The sequence below is a fragment of the Alexandromys fortis genome, unplaced genomic scaffold (assembly GCF_014885135.2).
Source record: "Alexandromys fortis isolate MF-2015 unplaced genomic scaffold, M_Fortis_MF-2015_v1.1 scaffold_242, whole genome shotgun sequence".
Lineage (NCBI taxonomy): Eukaryota > Metazoa > Chordata > Mammalia > Rodentia > Cricetidae > Alexandromys > Alexandromys fortis.
Window position 1 is genome coordinate 1,090,485 of NW_026068123.1, and position 19,001 is coordinate 1,109,485.

The window sequence follows — 19,001 nt, forward strand, 5'->3', positions numbered from 1 at the left end:
CTTCTCAGAAGCTGCTCAGAAGCTTTCTCAGCCTCCTGAGCTGTTGCCCTCAGTCCCTCCCTGACTGCTGCCACCGGGCGGGATTCACCACTCAGAGCAGGGAATCTTTTGTTGTTGTTGTTGTTGTTTTGTTTTTCTGAGGTGGGTTTCTCTGGGTAGCCTTGGCCTAGAACTCACCCAGAAGACCAGGGTGGCCTTGAACTCACACGTCTGCCTACCCCTGCCTCTTGAGTGCTGAAACTATGAGTTAAAAGTATGCATCACGACCAGCAGGAGGGAGCAGGGAATCTGTGTTTATTTATTATGTATACAATATTCTGTGTGTATGTCTGCAGGCCAGAAGAGGGCACCAGACCTCATTACAGATGGTTGTGAGCCACCATGTGGTTGCTGGGAATTGAACTCAGGACCTTTGGAAGAGCAGGCAATGCTCTTAACCACTGAGCCATCTCTCCAGCCCGAGAGAGCAGGGAATCTTAAAATCTGGCTTGAGGTGGAGCCTCTTGCAGGTTTGGTTTTGGCACCAGAACACCATGGAATTTTTTCTCCAGACAGTGGTATGCCTTTAATTCCAATACTTGGTAAACAGAGGCAGACAGACCTCGGTGAGTTCAAGGCCAGCCTGCTCTACAAAGTGCATTCCAGGGCAGTCAGGGCTATTACACGGAGAAACCCTGTCTCAAAAAAGAAGAGTCCTGGTCACACAGCCAGGACTGGAGGTGGCTAATAGCTCAGATGACCTCTACACTATCTGTGTGACTAAGGCCACATCAGATCTTCTCCTAAGTCATCGTGGTGATTTGAAAGAAAATGGCCCCAAAGAGAGTGGCCCTATTAGGCTTTGCTGTAGTGGATGTGGCCTTGTTGGCGGAAGTCAGGCTTTGAGGTCTCATTGTGCGCAGGCCACATCTAGAGTCTCACATCATTGCCGCTGCCTGTAGGACCAAGATGTAAAAGAGTTGCCATGGTCATGGTGTCTCTTCGTAGCAATAAAACCCTAGCTAAAGCTGGACAGTGGTGGCGCCTGTGGGAACCTGGTCTACAGAGCAGGTTCCAGAACAGCCATGCTTAGGCAGTGAAGGAAACCATCTAACACAGAAAGCTGGTGAAGATGCAATTGAACGAGGGGACCATGTTCCAGCCCCAGCAACACTCAGGATGCAGAGGCAGGCGGATATCTGTGAGTTTGAGGCCAGCCTGGTCTACAAGAGCTAGTTCCACGACAGGTTCCAAAGCAACAGAGAAACCCTATCTCGAAAAAATAAAATAATAATAATAATATAATTTAAAAAATAAGTTTGAGTTGCCATGTGAATGTTGGAAATCACCCCCAGGTCCTCTGGAAAAGAAGACATCTGTCTAGCCCCTGCCTCTACTTCTTGAGTGCCAGGATGACAATGTACATCACCATGCCCTGTCTCGTCCCTTGCCTACTACACTTCCGGGGAGTGTTGGGCTGTCGAATGACATGGCTGTTTTACAGATGGCTCCAAGACTGACTGTGTTAAATGTCCCTAGTGCTTTGTGCGGAAAGACAGGAATACCTACTGTCAGTGTTATAGCTCTGAGGGGAGGGTATGCTGGCAGCTGGGAGCCAAGTGATACCACAAATCATACAGCAGAACAAACTCACACAAGTGATTTACTGGAAGAAGCACAGGAGGGTGGTTGCCTTTGCTCAGGAGACAATTAGGAAAGAACTGAGACAAGCTTATGTAATTTCTGGGTGGGGGGGGGGGCTTTCCAAGATGTGTTGAGAATTGGTGGGATTCTTGAGCTTTCTTTGTAGGGCAGAACTTGGCTGTCTGGGGGTTGGGTCTGGCCACTTATACCTCAAGGTGCTTATAGCCACCTCTTAAATTGCCATGCCCTGGGCAATGCAGCCCCAAAGTCCCAGCATGAGGGCTCCAGACATGAGGTGCCCAATCAGGACCCCATTCCTTGTCAATATAAGCCACAATGGCACCTATCACTGCCAGGCAGTCAGTCTAAGGCAAGGGGCAGGAACATCATTCTCATAATGATTAACATCCAAGGTAAGAGGGGACCCTGCCAGCTCCTCAGTGGAAGTTTAGCAGGAGCCCAGGGCACACATATTTTTTTTTTTAAAGATTTATTTATTATGTAGACAGTGTTCTGCCTGCATGTATGCCTGCAGGCCAGAAGAGGGCACCAGATTTCATTACAGATCGTTGTGAGCCACCATGTGGTTGCTGGGAATTGAATTCAGGACCTCTGAAAGAGCAGTCAGTGCTCTTAACCTCTGAGCCATCTCTCCAGCCCCAGGGCATACATATTTACTTGGGTCTCTCTGTGCAGATCAGAGCTCCGGGTTGGTCAGCATCATAATAGGGTTGTTCCTGCCCCAACAGGTAGTAATTGTTGCAGTGGCTTTTCTGTACATCTGCAGAACCAGAGTGGCAGCTACCACTTGAGAAACACAAGCACCTTTCTGTCTCTCAGGCCACTGCAGTCTAAAGTCATAGTCCTGGAAGAGTTGTCCTGAGCTAGGGGAATCTTAAGTCAAGACTGATGGGTGATTGGGCTGTATCAGGTTCTCCATCAATAAAACCTTCAAATTGCATGGCTTGTGGTTTGATTTCTTTTTCTGAAAAACAAACAAAAAACCACAACAGTTTATTTCAGTAAGTGAATCCAGAAAAATGTCTGAGAAACTTGTGATTATTATTGGTTAGCACTTGCCCATGCACTCCTGGAAACTGCTTTCTGCTGCTGGAGATCCTTGTCTGTCATTATGAGCTGCTCATCTTCTCTCCCGCTGTGACGTTGCCAGCTCCTTCTCAAGCTACTGCTTAGCCTTCTGCTTCATAGGCTGTCTGTCTCCAGCACCCCACACATGATACGGCCCGCTTCCTAGGCTGTCTCTAGGACCCCGACCACACGATGCTGCCTGCTTCCTAAGCTATCTGTAGCATCACCTCCATGTACTATGGGGACTCAAACTCAGGTTGCTAAGCTTAGCAATAGGTGCTTTTTTACTTTTACTTTTTTGAGACTGTTTTCCTATGTCGACCAGGCTGGCCAGGATTCACAGATTCACCTGCCTAGGCCTTCAGAGTGATGGGACAATGCCAGGGTTTTGTTGTTTGGGGTTTTTTTTTTTCTTTCTTTGAAACAAGATTTCTCTCTGTCCAGCTGTCCTGGACCTCATTCTGTAGACTAGACTGACCTCAAACTCAGAGATCTGCCTGCCGAGGGCTGGGATTAAGGTGTGTGTATGTGGTGTGTGTGTGTGTGTGTGTGTGTGAGAGAGAGAGAGAGAGAGAGAGAGAGAGAGAGAGAGAGAGAGAATAATATGACATCAGAAGATTGCCTGTCTTTACATACCGAGGGCTTAGATTAAAGGTGTGTGCCTCGTCTGCTCTTTCAACGATTCTGCGGATAGGATGCATTTTCTTTTTTTCGAGACACGGTTTCTCTGTGGTTTTGGTTCCTGTCCTGGAACTAGCTCTTGTAGACCAGGCTGGCCTCGAACTCACAGAGATCCGCTTGCCTCTGCCTGGGATTAAAGGCATGCGCCACCACCACCGCCAGGTTAGGCTGGATTTTCGTCACTGCCTTCTAAGAGCTCCTCGTTGCAGTTCCGCCCTTCCACTCAATGGCCAAGAGTGTGGGTGGGTAATGGGTGAGGAGAGCGGCACTCGATCCAGCCAATAGGCTGAAGGGGGCTGGGATAGAGGCGGGACTTCCACCAACCAATCAATATGCGCGCTCTTCTTGCCGCTCTATGTCGCTCCGCCCTGAGCTCGCTGGTCCCAGAAGGCGCCGGGTTTCCCAAGATGGCGGCCGACGTGTCCGTTACTCACCGGCCGCCGCTCAGCCCGGAGGCGGAGGCCGAAGCGGAAACTTCCGAGACCGCCGATCGCCGAGCGCCTGAACAAGAGCTGCCGCCGCTCGATCCGGAAGAGATCCGGAAACGCCTGGAACATACTGAGCGCCAGTTCCGTAACCGCCGCAAGATACTGATCCGAGGCCTCCCGGGGGACGTGACCAACCAGGTATGGGGGGGGGGGGCTGAGAGCGTGGCGGGAAATACCACGGTGCGCGTGCGCAGGGGGTTACCAGGCAATACCAAAGCTGCTGCGTACCCGGGCTTTGCCCATAACTGTATCCTCTCCCGGGTTCGGGAGACATTCAGAACGAGGTGGAAAGGGCATGGTCAGGAAGGGCAAAAACCCAACTACGGGCCAACGTTGCTAGGGGCGACTACCGGGCTTGGGCGAGACCAAGTGTTTGAAGGGGGCCGGTAGTTTCAGGGGGCGGGCAGCTGTGGCCTTACTGAATTGTGTACGGGGGACTGAATGGATTGATTGAAGTAGAGAATCCAGCTGGCCCACGCATACTTAGAGGGAGTACTTTCCCTATTCTGCCATCGGGTGGCAGGAGCTCAGATCTGGATTTCAGGATTAGAATACGGCCTTTCTCATCAAGGATGATTTTACACCTTTAAGAGGTAGACCCGGAAGTTGGAGCTGCATCCCTCGAAAGGCCTACTAGAATTGATTTGATAGTGCTTCTATTTCAAGAGAGGATTCTTCTCTGTGTAGCAGCCCTAGCTGTCCTGGAACTAGCACTGTAGACCAGGCTGGCAATGAGCTCAAAGAGATCCATCTGTTTCTGCCTCCCGAGTGCTGGGATTAAAGGCGTGCACCACCACGCCTTTAATTTTGATTTGAAAAAATAAAATCTTCTCCCTTCGATGGGAACCGGCTGGGTGTGGGGTGGCGGTGGAATGGTGTGTGCTGTGGCACTTCCCTATGGCTAATCTTGTCTGCCGGGAGTGCCCTTCTCATGGGAACCTACATGGAGCAGGGCGTGCAGTGCTCTTTGGACCCAAGAAAGTGGTATCTATGTTGCCCTGCCTGGTGGTGGTGGGATAGGCCCTTTCTCCTTGCTGCTAAGAATCTGCTCACTGGCTCACCCTAGTTCCTACTCCTGTGTGGGCACATGACTGTTGCAGCTCCAGAGGTGTGGGGAACATGATATGGGGACAGACCTGGAGTAGACACCAGTGTGCATGGTCTGCTGCATGTCTGGAACTGCTGCCCTATCTCATTGGGCTCAAACATAGGTCATCAGGTGCAAGCAGGCTGGGCAACTTGCCCAGGAATCCAGGATTTGTTAACAGCGGCCCTGTCAACATGAGGGAGTTTGGGTGGCCTGTGCAACCAACCACACGGTGTATGGTCGTTTAGTGCATGGAGTCCCTGTTCAGATATCCCAGGTAACATGCCTCCTGTTGGCCTGATAACTTGTGTGGTTAGCCTATTAGAGCCCCAGTGTCCTTGTGTACAAAATGGATAAGTGATTAGCTGCAAAATTGTTGGGACCTTCCATAGGGAATCAGACAAGTTGGGTAACTTCCCTGAAGGCATTTGTTTGAGTTGTTGGTGTTCTTAGAATGTAGTCTTCAGCCTTGCCTTGCACAGCCTTGGGTAGAAGATAGTTGTTACAGTAAAATGCAGATATTCGTTTATCTACATGTATGGCGGGTCCACCTACAGGCAGGCCTGGCTAGTGACTCCTGGCTTCTGTGTTTCTGCAGGAAGTACACGATCTTCTGAGCGACTACGAACTCAAGTACTGTTTCGTGGACAAATACAAAGGGACAGGTTTGTGGGCCATGGGTGGACCAGGGCAAGGATGACAGTCCCCAGTGGTGACAGGAGGGACCTGGCTCAGCATTTATTCTCCTGATCTGTGGGTCCAATATTGTCCTAGCGGATGCACTCAACAGGAACTCCTGTCTGATCCTTGTCCTGGCTGTCAATTTAATTTTTTTTTAAACATTTTTTAAACACTTCTTTTTTAAATATTTTTTATTTATCATGCATACAATATTCTGTCTGTGTGTAAGCCTGCAGGCCAGAAGAGGGCACCAGACCTCACTACAGATGGCTGTGAGCCACCATGTGGTTGCCAGGAATTGAACTCAGGACCTTTGGAAGGGCAGGCAATGCCCTTAACCACTGAGCCATCTCTCCAGCCCTCAATTTAATTTTTTGAGACAGGGCCTCACTATATAGCCCTGGCTGACCTGAACGTCACTAGTAGATCAGGTTGGCCTTGGTCTGTAGAGATCACCTTCATTGCAGCTTATTTATTTATTTAGTGTGTGTAGGTGTGAACACGAGGAACAAAAGTGGAAGTTCGAGGATTATAGGTGCATACAAGAGTATGCATAAACTCACGAGAGTCTGGGAATGGAACTCAGGTGGTTGGTTAGGCATGGCAGCAGGCTCCTTTACCCAACCTTATTTTTCCTTTTTTTTAAGGCATGGACTTAATCTTTAGCCCAGTAGCCCAGGTTGCATGGACTTACTCTGTAGCCCAGGTTGTCCTGGAGTTCTTGAGGTAGCCCCAACAAACATGAAATGTTTAGTAGTAATCCTTAGCTTCTACCACTCCTTTGGGTTTTGTGGGTTTTTTTTTTTTTTTTTTATTTTGTTTTTAAGTTATCTTTATTTAACGTGTATAGGTATTTTGCCTGCACACCATTTGCATGCCTGGTGCCCATGGTGGCCAAAAGAGGACACCAGATTCTGTGGAAACAAAGTTGTAGAAGGTTGTGAGCTGCCATGTAGATGTTGGGAACCAAATCCAGGTCCTTGCTAGAGCAATAAGTGCTCTTAACAACAGAGGCATAGCTTCAGCTCCAGTTTTGGTTTTATTTAAATCAAGTCTCATAAACCAGACTAGAGTCGTGTATCACTGTACTCGGCTCCAGCACTGTCCTTTGTGTCCCTTCATAACCCAGGCCCACTGGCCACTCCACTCTGTCACTGTAGGCTGAGGCTGGCACATTTGCACACGCATGGAATGGTCAGCCCTAGGTCCATAGGGTAAGACTTGGTAGTGTTGGTCTCCTGTGTGAGGGCATCAGTGCATGTCTGTGCTTCCCAGCGTTGGACCAGGTGTGAAGAACATCTAGAACCATCTCTGACAATGTATTGTGGAGAAGAACCAACACTTGAGAGTTGGGCTAGAGGATCAGAAGCTCAGTTTCCTTGGCTATGGAGTGCTGTTTGTTTGTTTTTCCGAAATAGGGTTTCTCTGTAGCTTTGGATCCTGTCCTGAACTAGCTCTTGTAGACCAGGCTGGCCTCGAGCTCACAGAGAACCGCCTGCCTCTGCCTCCTGAGTGCTAGGATTAAAGGCGTGCGCCACCACTGCCCAGCCTGTATTTTTAACTTTTTTTTTCTTGATTTTGTGAGGGCTCGGTGTGTGAGTGTGATGCTGGACCTTAAATTTAGGGCCTTACGTACACCAGAAACGTGCTCCACTGTAGATATTATCTAGTCCTGATCTCTCTCTTTAATGATTTTTCCAGACAGGGTTTCACTGTGTAGCTTTGGAGCCTATCCTGGAACTCACTTTGTAGACCATGCTGCCATTAGAGGCAGGCTGGCCTCTTGTGTGGTGCTAAAGATGAATATTCTTAATGCTGAACTACATCCCCAACTCTCAGTCGGGTAGTCAGGGATGGCCTTGAATTTCTGATCCTCCTACTGCAGTCTAACACTGAAGTAGGTCTGCTCTGTCACACATGGTCTATACAGAACTCAAGGCCTCATACCTGCTAGGCAAGCACTCTACCAACTGAGCTCTATTTTCAGTCCCAGCCCTGAGTTTTTAAGACAGAATCTCACTAGATAGCCCAGGATGACTTTGAACTCTGTCCCCAGTCTTGCAAATGCTGGGATCACAGACCTGTGCTGCTATTCCCCACCCACAACCTGGCTCTTGGGCTGCTAATCTGGGCCTGTTTATTCTACCAAAAGTGGTAGATGTGAGGGTTAACCTGTTCTCATTTGACAGATGAGAAAGTTGAGGTGCCAGAACTTTTAAGGGCTTGGGGCTGGAGTAATGGTTCAATGGTTAAGAGCACTGGTTGCTCTTTAAGAGGTCCCAGGTCAGTGCCCAGCACCCACAGGGTAGGTCACAAGCATCTGTAACTCCAGTTACAGGGGATCTGTCACCCTCATCTGACCTCCACAGGCACCAGGCATACATGCAGGCAAGCATTCACATAAAATACAACTTAAAAGCCAGGCAGTGGTGGCGCACACCTTCAATCCCAGCACTCTAGAGGCAGAGGTGAGCAGATCTCTGAGCTCTACAAAGAACTGCAGGACAGCTAAGGTAACCATTAACTTGGATGTCACCTGAGTGACACACTGGCAGAGCCATGTGCACAGTGAATAACTGCTTAGGTTATGAACTGCTCTGGGGAGATGTCAGGGACAGGAGCTGGTGGAAATGCAAGGCTCCAGCTGGCCAGTTTGTTCTTGCCATTGGCAGTTGATGTGTTACTAGTTAGAGGGCCTCGGCTAGGGAGTCAGAAGTCCACTCTGACCTCAAGTCCTCTTGTGCCTTGCAGCTTTAGTGACCCTGCTGAATGGAGAGCAGGCTGAAGCTGCCATCAACGCCTTCCACCAGAGCCGCCTTCGAGAGCGGGAGCTGTCAGTTCAGTTGCAGCCTACAGATGCTCTGTTGTGTGTGGCCAACCTGCCACCCAGCCTGACCCAGGCACAGTTTGAAGAGCTGGTGCGGCCCTTTGGCAGCCTGGAGCGCTGCTTCCTAGTGTACAGTGAGCGGACAGGTCACTCTAAGGGCTATGGCTTTGCAGAGTACATGAAGAAAGACTCGGCTGCCAGGGCCAAGTCTGATCTGCTGGGTAAGCCACTGGGCCCCCGCACACTGTATGTGCATTGGACAGATGCTGGGCAGCTGACCCCTGCCTTGTTGCACTCCCGGTGCCTCTGTGTGGACCACCTGCCACCTGGCTTCAATGATGTGGATGCCCTGCGCCAGGCACTGTCAGCGGTCTATACCCCCACCTTCTGTCAGGTAGGTACTGGGCCCTTTGATGGAGCCGTCACAGTTTTGAATGCAGCTCTTGGGAGAGGGTCCGGGGAATGGTGGTTGAGAGCCCAAGTGTGTTGCAAAGTTCTGAATGCAATCCTCAGCTCATCCATTGTAAGTTGGGTGGGAGTCCTGCTCCACTCAGTACTTATGCCATGTAGCCCAGACTAGCCTAAAAAAACATCCTCTTGCCTAAACCTCATGATGCCAGAATTATGGGTAGGGTGGCACACCGCCTGGCTTATGTTTGTTCGTTATTTTGTTTTTTGAGGCAGCATCTCATGTAGCCCATACTGACCTGAACTTGGTATGTAGCAAGGATGAACTTGAATTCCAGATCATCCTGGCTCTACTTAAAAAGTAGGGCATGCTCCACCATGCTAGGTTTATGTGGTGCAGGGGTTGTAATTCCCTAGGGCATCCTGCATTCTAGACACGTATTCTACCTGCTCAGCCCTAGCCCTCATCAACGGTTTCATGATCCTCTGTGGGCTCCCAGCAGCAAGCCAGGGCTCAGCAAGTCCATCTGTCTGCACCTTGGTCTGTCTCTCTCTTGTCCTCCAATACCCTTTTTCTAGACAGGTCTCCTTTTTTGTTGTTGTTGTTTAGTTTTTGTTTTTCAAGACAGGGTTTCGCTGTAGTTTTAGAGCCTGTCCTGGAACTAGCTCTTGTAGACCAGGCCGGCCTCAAACTCTGAAACCACTGCCTGGCAACAGGTCTTACTTTGTAGCCCTGACTAGCCTGGAACTTAGACATCTACCTGCATTTGCCTCCTAAGTGCTGGGATTAAAGACATGCATCACAGTACTTTGCCTAGAGAAGCTAAATATTAAAAGTGTCTTAGCTGGCAGTGGTGGCACACGCCTTTAATCCCAGCACTTGGGAGGAAGAGGCAGGTGGATCTCTGTGAGTTCGAGGCCAGCCTGGTCTACAAGAGCTAGTTCCAGGACAGGCTCCAAAGCTACAGAAAAAACAAAAAACAAAAAAAAAAAAAAAAAAAAAAAAAAGAAAGAAAGAAAAAAAGGGGGGGTGATATCTGTCTTAGTTAGGGTTCCTGTTGCTGTAAAGAGACACCATGACCATGGCAACTCCTATAAAGGAAACCATGTACTTGAGGTGGTAGGTTTCTGTTTTAGTTTTAGTCCGTTGTCATGGTGAGACATAGTACTAGCTACGTCTTAATCAGAAGGCAACAGGAAGTGAACTGTGACACTGAGAGTAGCTTGAGCATACGGGGACTCAAAGCCCACTCCCACAGTGACACACTTCTTCCAACAAGGTCTTTCTACATAGCCCTGACTGACCAGGACCTTACAGTGTAGACCAGGCTGGTCCTGAACTCACAGAGAGCCACCTGACTCTGCCTCCTGAGTACTGGAATTAGGCGTGCGCCACCAAACCAGGCTGTGATATATGGTTTTAAATCCTAGCACTGCAGAAGTAGAGGCAGGAAGTTCTCTGTTCAGGGTCAGCTTGGGCTACATAGGGAGACCCCCTATCTTTTAAAAAAGGTAAGAAAACTGGGTGAGGGCTTCACCTGCCTATGCACACAGGCAGGAGAGTTGCTGTGGAAATACACTCAGGAACAGTCTTTCTCAGCTGAGAACAGCGTGGGGACATGTCACATGTTTACTGTGCCCATCTATGCTTCGATTCGCATTGTTTTTCTTGCCTGGCTTCTCTGGGAGCTGGGAACTAGACTTGGGTCTTTTTTTTCTTTTTAATTTATTTATTATATATACAATATTATGTCTACATGTATGCCTTCAAGTCAGAAGAGGGCACCAGACCTCATTACAGATGATTGTGAGCCGCCATGTGGTTGCCAGGAATTGAACTCAGGACCTTTGGAAGAGCAGGCAATGCCCTTAACTGCTGAGCCATCTCTCCAGCCCCCTAGACTTGGGTGCTTACCTGCTGAGTCATCTCTCTAGCTCTACTGACTTAAGTTGCTTTTTTGTTTGTTTGTTTTGGGGTTTCACTGTGTAACAGCCTTGACTATTCTAGAACTAGTGTTGTGTTACCAGGTTGGCCTTAAAATCAGAGATCCTCCTGTCTCTGCCTCTTGAATGCTGGGTTTAAGGTATGCGCCACCACCACCTAGTGGCTTCTTTTTATTTTTTGGCAGAGCAAGGGCTGATATTTTACTTCTTTTGAGAGAAGTTATCATGATGTAGCAAACACTATTTTGAAATTTGCTATGTAGTCCACGCCAGCTTTGAACTCTTAACTTTTTTGACTTTATGTTTACAAAGTGCTACGGTTACAGGGAATGCCAACATATGTAGCCTTTTTCTCCCATCCTTTTTTCCTCCCATATTCCTTTTCTCTTTCTGAGACAGAGTCTTTCAAAATAGTGTCTTACTGTATAAAGCCAGCCAGCACTGAAGGTAAAGACAGGAAGGTTCTTTGCTGATTTCCAGCTTAGCCCAGAAAATGTGAACCCCAGGTTCAGGGAGAGAGCCTGTCTCAAAGGAATGAAGACTGGATAGAGAACACTTATCCTTCGTTGTACACTAGCGAGAGATAAAACACCAAAAACCTATTTTCTTGAAGGACTGGGTGTGGTGGCATAAGCCTTTAATCCAAAACTCAGGAGACAGAGGTAGGCAGGTACCTGTGAGTTCAAGGCCATGCTGGTTTATGAGTTTCAGGCTAGCCAGCAATACAGTGAGATCCTGTCTAATAGGAATTTTACATTACATTATTGGCAGCATTGGACCAGTCTGGCTTCCATCCAATCTCACTGCTGGAACACACCCAGTATGAGCTTCTAGATGGGGGGATATAAACCCAACCACTGACAGGGCTGCTATGGAAGAAGCTGGTATAATGACACAGCTCTGCCTGTGATTAGAACCTCTCTGCACTAGCACTGTGACCTTCACATCCACCTGGAGGTAGCAGCCTTGAATAGCCAGCCTGTGGGCCCTGGCTACCTGGCAGGCCTGGGTGCCTCTTCCCAAGTCAGTCCCCTGCCATGGTATCTATGGCCCAAGGTATGTATTCAGGGCACACTCTGCAGCCATCCTTACTTCCTGATGTTCCCGTCAGAATTGGTTCCCAGCATGTCAACACAAATACCAGCACAGTGACTTCGGTTGAGGTGGGTCCTATCTCTGCCCTGTGGCCTTGGGCAAGCTGACCTTCTAGGGCCTCCTATAGCCACTGCACAGATTTAGTGGCCAGATAATGGGCACAAGGCTGGGAACAGTGAGAAGCAAGTAGTCACCCTTTCCAAGGGCTCACTGTCAATTCTTGCGGTCAGTGCCTGGTCTTTATGGTTTCTTGCCTGGTGCTAATAAGTGCATCTCCCGCAGCTGGCATGTGGCCAGGATGGGCAGCTGAAGGGCTTTGCAGTACTGGAGTATGAGACAGCAGAGATGGCAGAGGCTGCACAACAGCGGGCAGATGGCCTGGCCCTGGGTGGCAGTCACCTTCGTGTGTCCTTCTGTGCTCCAGGTCCTCCTGGCCGCAGCATGCTGGCAGCACTCATTGCTGCCCAGGCCACGGTGAGTAGGGGTACCCCTTGGACACCAATGTCTCCCCTTTGTGGCCTCTGCTCTGAACCTTCCTCTGATCCCCTCCTCAGGCTCTCAATCGAGGCAAGGGACTCCTGCCTGAGCCAAACATCCTGCAGCTGTTGAACAATCTGGGCCCATCTGCCTCCCTCCAGCTGCTGCTCAATCCTCTGCTGCATGGAGGTGCCAGTGGCAAGCAGGGTAAGATGGGCCACACACGTTTGTAGGGGTATCATGCAGAGACCACTCCTCCTATGTCAGTATCTGACATGAGCATGGAGGTCCCTAAGGGGAGTGGAACTTGCATCAGAAAAAGACCCACCCTTCTCTGCCTGGATCCTTCAGGCCCATCCATCACTTCTGAAAATTCGGGGCTGTGCTGGGTGGTGCATTATCACAAGGCATCCATGTCTCGTTCCAGGCCTTTTGGGTGCGCCCCCTGCCATGCCACTGCTCAGTGGACCTGCCCTGTCCACTGCGCTGCTCCAGTTAGCTCTGCAAACCCAGAGCCAAAAGGTAACAGCCTCACGGTGAAGGCTATTCCACCAGGCGCCTTTTCTAGACCATCCCTTATGTCAGAAGTTACATTTCCCCCTGCTCTGGAGAGATGTCTGCTCTGGTGGCCAGGACATCCATATCTGTTTCCAAAATGAATGTGCTAAGAAAGCCTGACCTTGTGCATTTGGGGTGTAGTTACCCTTGGTCAGCTTTGTTCTGTGATGCTGGGTGCTAAGGACTGTCATTGTGTCTGTGTGACCATGGTAGAAAGTGGAGTGACAGCCCTGACATGCTCAGTATTTCCCACATAATCCCCAGTGGATAGAACAAGGACTGGCATTCAGGAGCCTATAGACCACATAAGTAGGATTAGGGTTGCTGGAGGGATCCGTGTGTGTCTGCCTGTGCTTAACTTGGGAGTTGGTGGTGCTGGGTATTGTGACTGCCAGGACTGTGGATGGCCCGTGTCTGCTGTCCAGACCACACTGTTCCCACCTCCAGCTGACTGTACTCTGTTTTAGAAGCCTGGGATCCTAGGAGACTCACCTCTAGGTACTCTCCAGGCCGGGGCCCAACCTGCCAATTCTCTCCTTGGGGAGCTGTCTGCAGGTAAAGTTGGATCCTGCCACCCACTTCTCTAGAGATGCTTCCCCAGTGAATTCTGTGTAGCCTTAGACAGGTGACCTAATTTGTCTGGGTCATTCTCCTATTGTCTTGGTGCCCACCTCATGGGGCAGCTGGGAATGTCTTAGGATGCTGATGTCCAAAGAGACCTTGAGTCACTAACTACCTGTAGGACACAGGGTTGTTCCTTGTCCCGGGACCATGGGTAGAGTTGTCTCTTCAGGTCTGGGCCCTTAGCTGACACCTTCCTTCTCTCTTTAGGGGGGGGCCTGGCCCCAGAACTGCCACCCCGCCGAGGAAAGCCACAACCCTTACTACCACCACTGCTGGGCCCTTCTGGGGGTGACCGGGAGCCCATGAGTCTGGGTCCCCCAGCATCCCAGCTCACTCCACCTCCAGCCCCTGTGGGGCTCCGAGGCTCCAGTCTCAGAGGCCTCCCGAAGGACAGTGGGCCCCTGCCAACGCCCCCTGGGGTAAGGTACCACCCTGTTTCCAGCCTCCCTTCCCTTTGAGGTCCCTTCTGCCCAGGGCCCTAGCAAAACCAACCCTCCTATTACAGGTGTCACTGTTGGGGGAGCCCCCAAAGGACTACCGCATCCCCCTGAACCCCTACCTGAATCTACATAGCCTGCTTCCATCCAGTAACCTGGCAGGCAAGGAGACCCGGGGCTGGGGAGGCTCAGGGAGAGGCCGTCGCCCGGCTGAACCCCCTTTGCCCAGTCCTGCAGTTCCTGGTGGAGGCAATGGTAACAACAGTGGCAGCAAAGCTTTCCAAATGAAGTCCCGCCTGCTCAGCCCCATTGCCAGTAACCGCCTGCCCCCTGAGCCAGGACTGCCTGACAGCTATGGCTTTGATTACCCCTCGGTGAGTACCAGGCTGCCCTGTATTCTGCCTGTCTCGGGGGTGGCCCTTTGTACCTGAAGAGCATGTCCATCTACAAACCATGCAGGGTGAGCTTCCCTGGTCCAAACATCCAAAACATGATAGGCATGAGGACCCGAGTCTTATTCTAAGAGGCCACATAAAAAGAGCCAGGAGGACTAGCATGCTTGTGACCCCAGTTTTGAAGAGGGCTAGTCCAGTAGGTAAACTCCAGGCCAGTGGAGAGACCCTGTCTCAACTGGGTTTGCTCATGAGGTAGGAAGATTGCTCTGAGTTCAAGGCCAGCCTGGTTTACACAGCATATTGCAGATGAACCATAGCTGCATAGTGATATCTTGTCTCTAAAAGGGGGACAGGGTTTGGCCAATCAGTGGTTCAGTATATAGAGTGTGTAAGGGCTGGAGTTTGGATCCTCAGAACCAGTGTAAAAGCTAGGCAGGCATGGCAGTTTACCTCTAGTCCAGTGAGTATGAGGTGGAAACAGCATTTCTGGAGGGAGCTGGCTAGCTAGATGAGTGGGTACCAGTGGAGATCCTTACTTCAGTGAACAAGGTGGAGAAAGATCCTGAATGTCATCCTCTGTCCTCCATACATATGTGTCCAAACACATGAACAAACAGGCCCAAAACTAGAAAATAAGGTGGGACATTCCACATCTGACCTTGTATGGTAGGTCACAGGACAAAGCAGGCCATATCCTGTCAGTTGGGCGCTGTGCCAGCACTGACTGGGAGGTGGAGGCAGGATGATCAGGAGTTCAAAGCTAGCCCCAGTTACATGAGACTGAAAAACAAAATTAAAATGAAGGTGTGAACTGGTGAGATTCCCAGCTGGCAAAGGTGCTTGTCTCCAAGCCTGTAGATCCGTTCCTGGTCCCACACAGTAGAGGGGACCTGCTCTCACAAGTTGTCCTCACCTACACATGGCAACACATGGGCACGAAATTTTTGCCAGGTGGTGGTGGCGCATGCCTTTAATCCCAGCACTCGGGAGGCAGAGGCAGGCGGATCTCTGAGTTCGAGACCAGCCTGGTCTACAGAGCTAGTTCCAGGACAGGCTCCAAAGCCACAGAGAAACCCTGTCTCGAAAAAGCTAAAAAAAAAAAAAAAAAAAACCGGTGTGAATTGCACCTGAGACACTGGTGAATTTCTCTCATTGGACTTAGGGGACCTCCCCCTCCACATTTCTTCCTTTATGGGTATTTCAAAATCCAAGGCAACTCGAGTCAGAAATACTCCTGTTTACAGACACTTCTGTAAAAAGCTAGTATCAGGTGGGCGGGCAGTCAGGAGCTTGTGGCTAACACATTCCCTTTTCTTAAGTCTCCTGTCCATGTCCGTCTTTTAGACTTTAGACCTTGCTGGCTTTTTACTGGGTTTTGTTTGTTTTTGTTTTTTGGGGTTGTTTTTTTTTTTTGAGACAGGACTTATGTAGCCCAGGCTGGCCTCTACTCACTAAATAGCTGAGATGGCTCTGAATGTTGGGGTTTTTTTTGTTTGTTTGTTTGTTTTTTAATCGAGCTATACATTTTTCTCTGCCTCCCCTCCCCCCATGACTTATCTCTTATCTCTACTACCCAGTACTGGGATCTTGGGCATTCACCATCACACCCAGTCTATGTGGTACTGAGGATGGAAAACCAGCCTTCATACATGCTAGCTGGGTTGGTACTTAAGTGTAGCCTAAGTCCCAGGGCATGCTTTCTCCCTAGACAATACAGTCATTTCAATACAACCATCCTGGAGCTCACGTACACACCTGGTTGGGTGTGCTATCCCTATCCTACTGAAGTCCATGCAGGCCCAACTGTGGGTCATGGATTGGATCCCTAGTGTTAAATTGTGAGGAATTGACTCAGGGTAAGGATGGCAAACACCAACAGGCCCCCCCCCCCCCATGCTTTTGTCCCTTTAATTTAGGATATGGGACCTCGACGGCTCTTCTCTCACCCTCGGGAGCCAGCCCTAGGGCCTCATGGACCCAGCCGACACAAGGTAAGAGTCAAGACACTGGCCATGTTCTGCAGCCTCAGTATCCCACAGTGAATATTGTGGTCAGCACTAGCTGTGTAACTGAAGTTACTGAACATAGCTGAACTCCACAAACTTTTTTTTTTTGTTTGTTTTTTTGTTTTTTCGGGACAGGGTTTCTCTGTAGCTTTGGAGCCTGTCCTGGAACTCCCTTTGTCGACCAGGCTGGCCTTGAGCTCACAGAGATCCGCCTGCCTCTGCCTCCCGAGTGCTGGGATTAAAGGCATATACCACCTTTGCCCGACTTCACAAACTTTTGAGGCAATCTTGCTGTTGCCCAACTCAAATCTCTAGGCTCAAGAGTTTATATTTCACCTTGGGGCAGTAGGTGGTTCCATAGGTCCTCAAAGATAACCATGATCAAGCCAGGTCATGGTGGGGTAGGGTTTTCACTGTTATCTTCCTCACTAGGCTGAACTTTTCTCTGCAGATGTCCCCGCCACCCAGCAGCTTCAATGAGCCTCGGAGTGGTGGAGGCACTGGGGGATCCCTTTCTCATTTTTATTCTGGTTCACCCACCTCCTACTTCACCAGTGGCCTACAGGCTGGCCTCAAGCAGAGCCACCTCAATAAGGTAAGAAGCCAGGCCCACTGAGGACTGGGTCCTGTGTGTCTATGTCTATTTCTAGGGTTTTGTCACCCAAGGTGCCTCAGGTCTGGCTCCATTGGTGGCAGGGCTCAGTCTTGCTTGCTCAAGTGGCAGTGGTCTGCTCTGACTCCCTGCTGTGTGGAGCTCAACACTGATCAGCTTCCCCTCCTCTCAAGTTCACCTAAGATGTGGGTGGTCTTACCCCCAGAGGACAGAGGAGAAACAGTTTAATTACCACCAGTTCTTGTAGCTCTGTGTGGCAGACACAAGGCTGGAATTATACTCAAGATTTCCCCCAGGGGTGACTTGTCCCACCTCTTTGATTTTCCCCAGGCGGTTGGTTCCTCCCCAATGGGCTCCAGTGAAGGGCTCCTGGGCCTTGGCCCTGGGCCCAACGGTCACAGCCACCTGCTAAAGGTACGGGCAAGGGGAGGGGAGGCTCAGGGCTGGGGAGCCCCGACCCTTAGGAGGCCCCTGACCCAGCCTCCCCTGCCATCTGTCTCCAGACCCCACTGGGCGGCCAGAAACGCAGTTTTTCCCACCTGCTGCCCTCGCCTGAGCCCAGCCCAGAGGGCAGCTACGTGGGTCAGCACTCCCAGGGCCTCGGTGGCCACTACGCGGACTCCTACCTGAAGCGGAAGAGGATTTTCTAAGGGGTCGGCGCCAGAGATGCTCCAAGGGCCTGCACCAAATTGCTTTTGGGTTTTTTCTGGTATTTGTGTTTTGTGGGATTTTATTTTTATTATTATTTTTTATGTCCTTTCTTTGGGTAATAGAGAAATCTCTGAAAAAGACTTTGCTGACCAACCAGCAGGAGCTCAAGGAATGTAGGGGTGTCTGGGGGCCACACCATTACCTGTGGGCCTGCTCCTGGAGTCAAAACCCTGCAGCCTTAAGAGAGAGGGGCCTGGCCTGCTCTCTTTCCTTCCCCAACTCCTGGTCTCCTGTGCCCGGCTCTCCAGGCTTCCTCGCCTGCCTCGTCACTCCTGTGTTCTGGCCTTTCGAGTGCCTTTGGAGGTGTCCTTGACCTGTGAGGATCAGGGACAGTCCCCTTTTTAAACTTAGACAATTGAATTTGATTTCATTTTCTAATTTTTATTTTTTAAGACAACCAGGATGATGACCACATCCACCCTTCACCCCAGGAAAGCCCCAACTTTGATTCCTTCAGGATCTGGCCTACCTGGGCCTCCATTCCACACTTTGGGTTTCCAACAGCTTAACTCTGTTCTCTTTTCTCAATCATCTGCTGCAGGTATAGCTGTCTCATGCCCCTGCCTGCCTGCTCTGGCCAGTACCCAGTCCTAGGATCTCCACTCCCCTGCCATACTCTTCTTGCCTTCTGATGCCTTAAAGTTGGGCCACAGGTCCTACTAGGTCAGAGCTTCTCAGATGCCAGGCTCTGGAAGCTTGACTCAGGACCAAAGAGCTCTGACCTAGGGATCGTCCTTTCTCCAGGGTGTCTGCCCTGTGGACAGAAGGCCAAAGCCTTGGTCTTGGCAAACCACCCCTTTAGTACAGAAACCAGTGTTTTCTGCTGGCTTCAACCGTCCCTGCTGCTGTCTGCAAAAGTTGACCATTGTACCCAGGTCACGGGGCCTCTGCCATGTCCCTCCAAACCCAGATCACCACCACCACCCCCAGGCCGGATCACTGGAGCTGGCCTCCTCTCTGCCCACACATACAAGTTCTACTTCAGCCTGCCCACCTGAGGAGACCCAGGGAATCTTGCCCCTGGCCAGCTGAGCCACCAGCCTCCCTCCCCAAATCTGATGGCCCAAACCCACTCCAGGGGGGTATCCCCTCCCCCCTTCCTCCCACACAGACCTTTGCTGAATTAAAGTTTGTAAGTAAACGGTTTTAAAAAAAAATCAGAGCTGGCTGGTTCTTGGAGATAAACTGTGGGCCCAGCAAGATAGTTCCGTGTTAGAGGAACAACACCTACCTCTAACTCCGACAACCCAAGTTTTA

The 19,001-nt window shown here is 50.3% G+C and overlaps 1 protein-coding gene across 1 annotated transcript; it reads left to right on the top strand.

The window, feature by feature from the left end:
* Positions 1-3,704: 3,704 nt before the first annotated feature.
* Raver1 (ribonucleoprotein, PTB binding 1) lies at positions 3,705-17,696 on the top strand. The gene is made up of 13 exons (XM_050125482.1): positions 3,705-4,019; positions 5,567-5,633; positions 8,401-8,870; positions 12,206-12,397; positions 12,478-12,607; positions 12,828-12,922; positions 13,426-13,513; positions 13,790-14,001; positions 14,088-14,393; positions 16,331-16,405; positions 16,872-17,015; positions 17,364-17,447; positions 17,537-17,696. Exons 1-13 carry the CDS (start codon positions 3,726-3,728, stop codon positions 17,681-17,683), a joined length of 2,304 nt encoding a protein of 767 aa, XP_049981439.1. The 5' UTR covers positions 3,705-3,725; the 3' UTR covers positions 17,684-17,696.
* Positions 17,697-19,001: the final 1,305 nt, after the last annotated feature.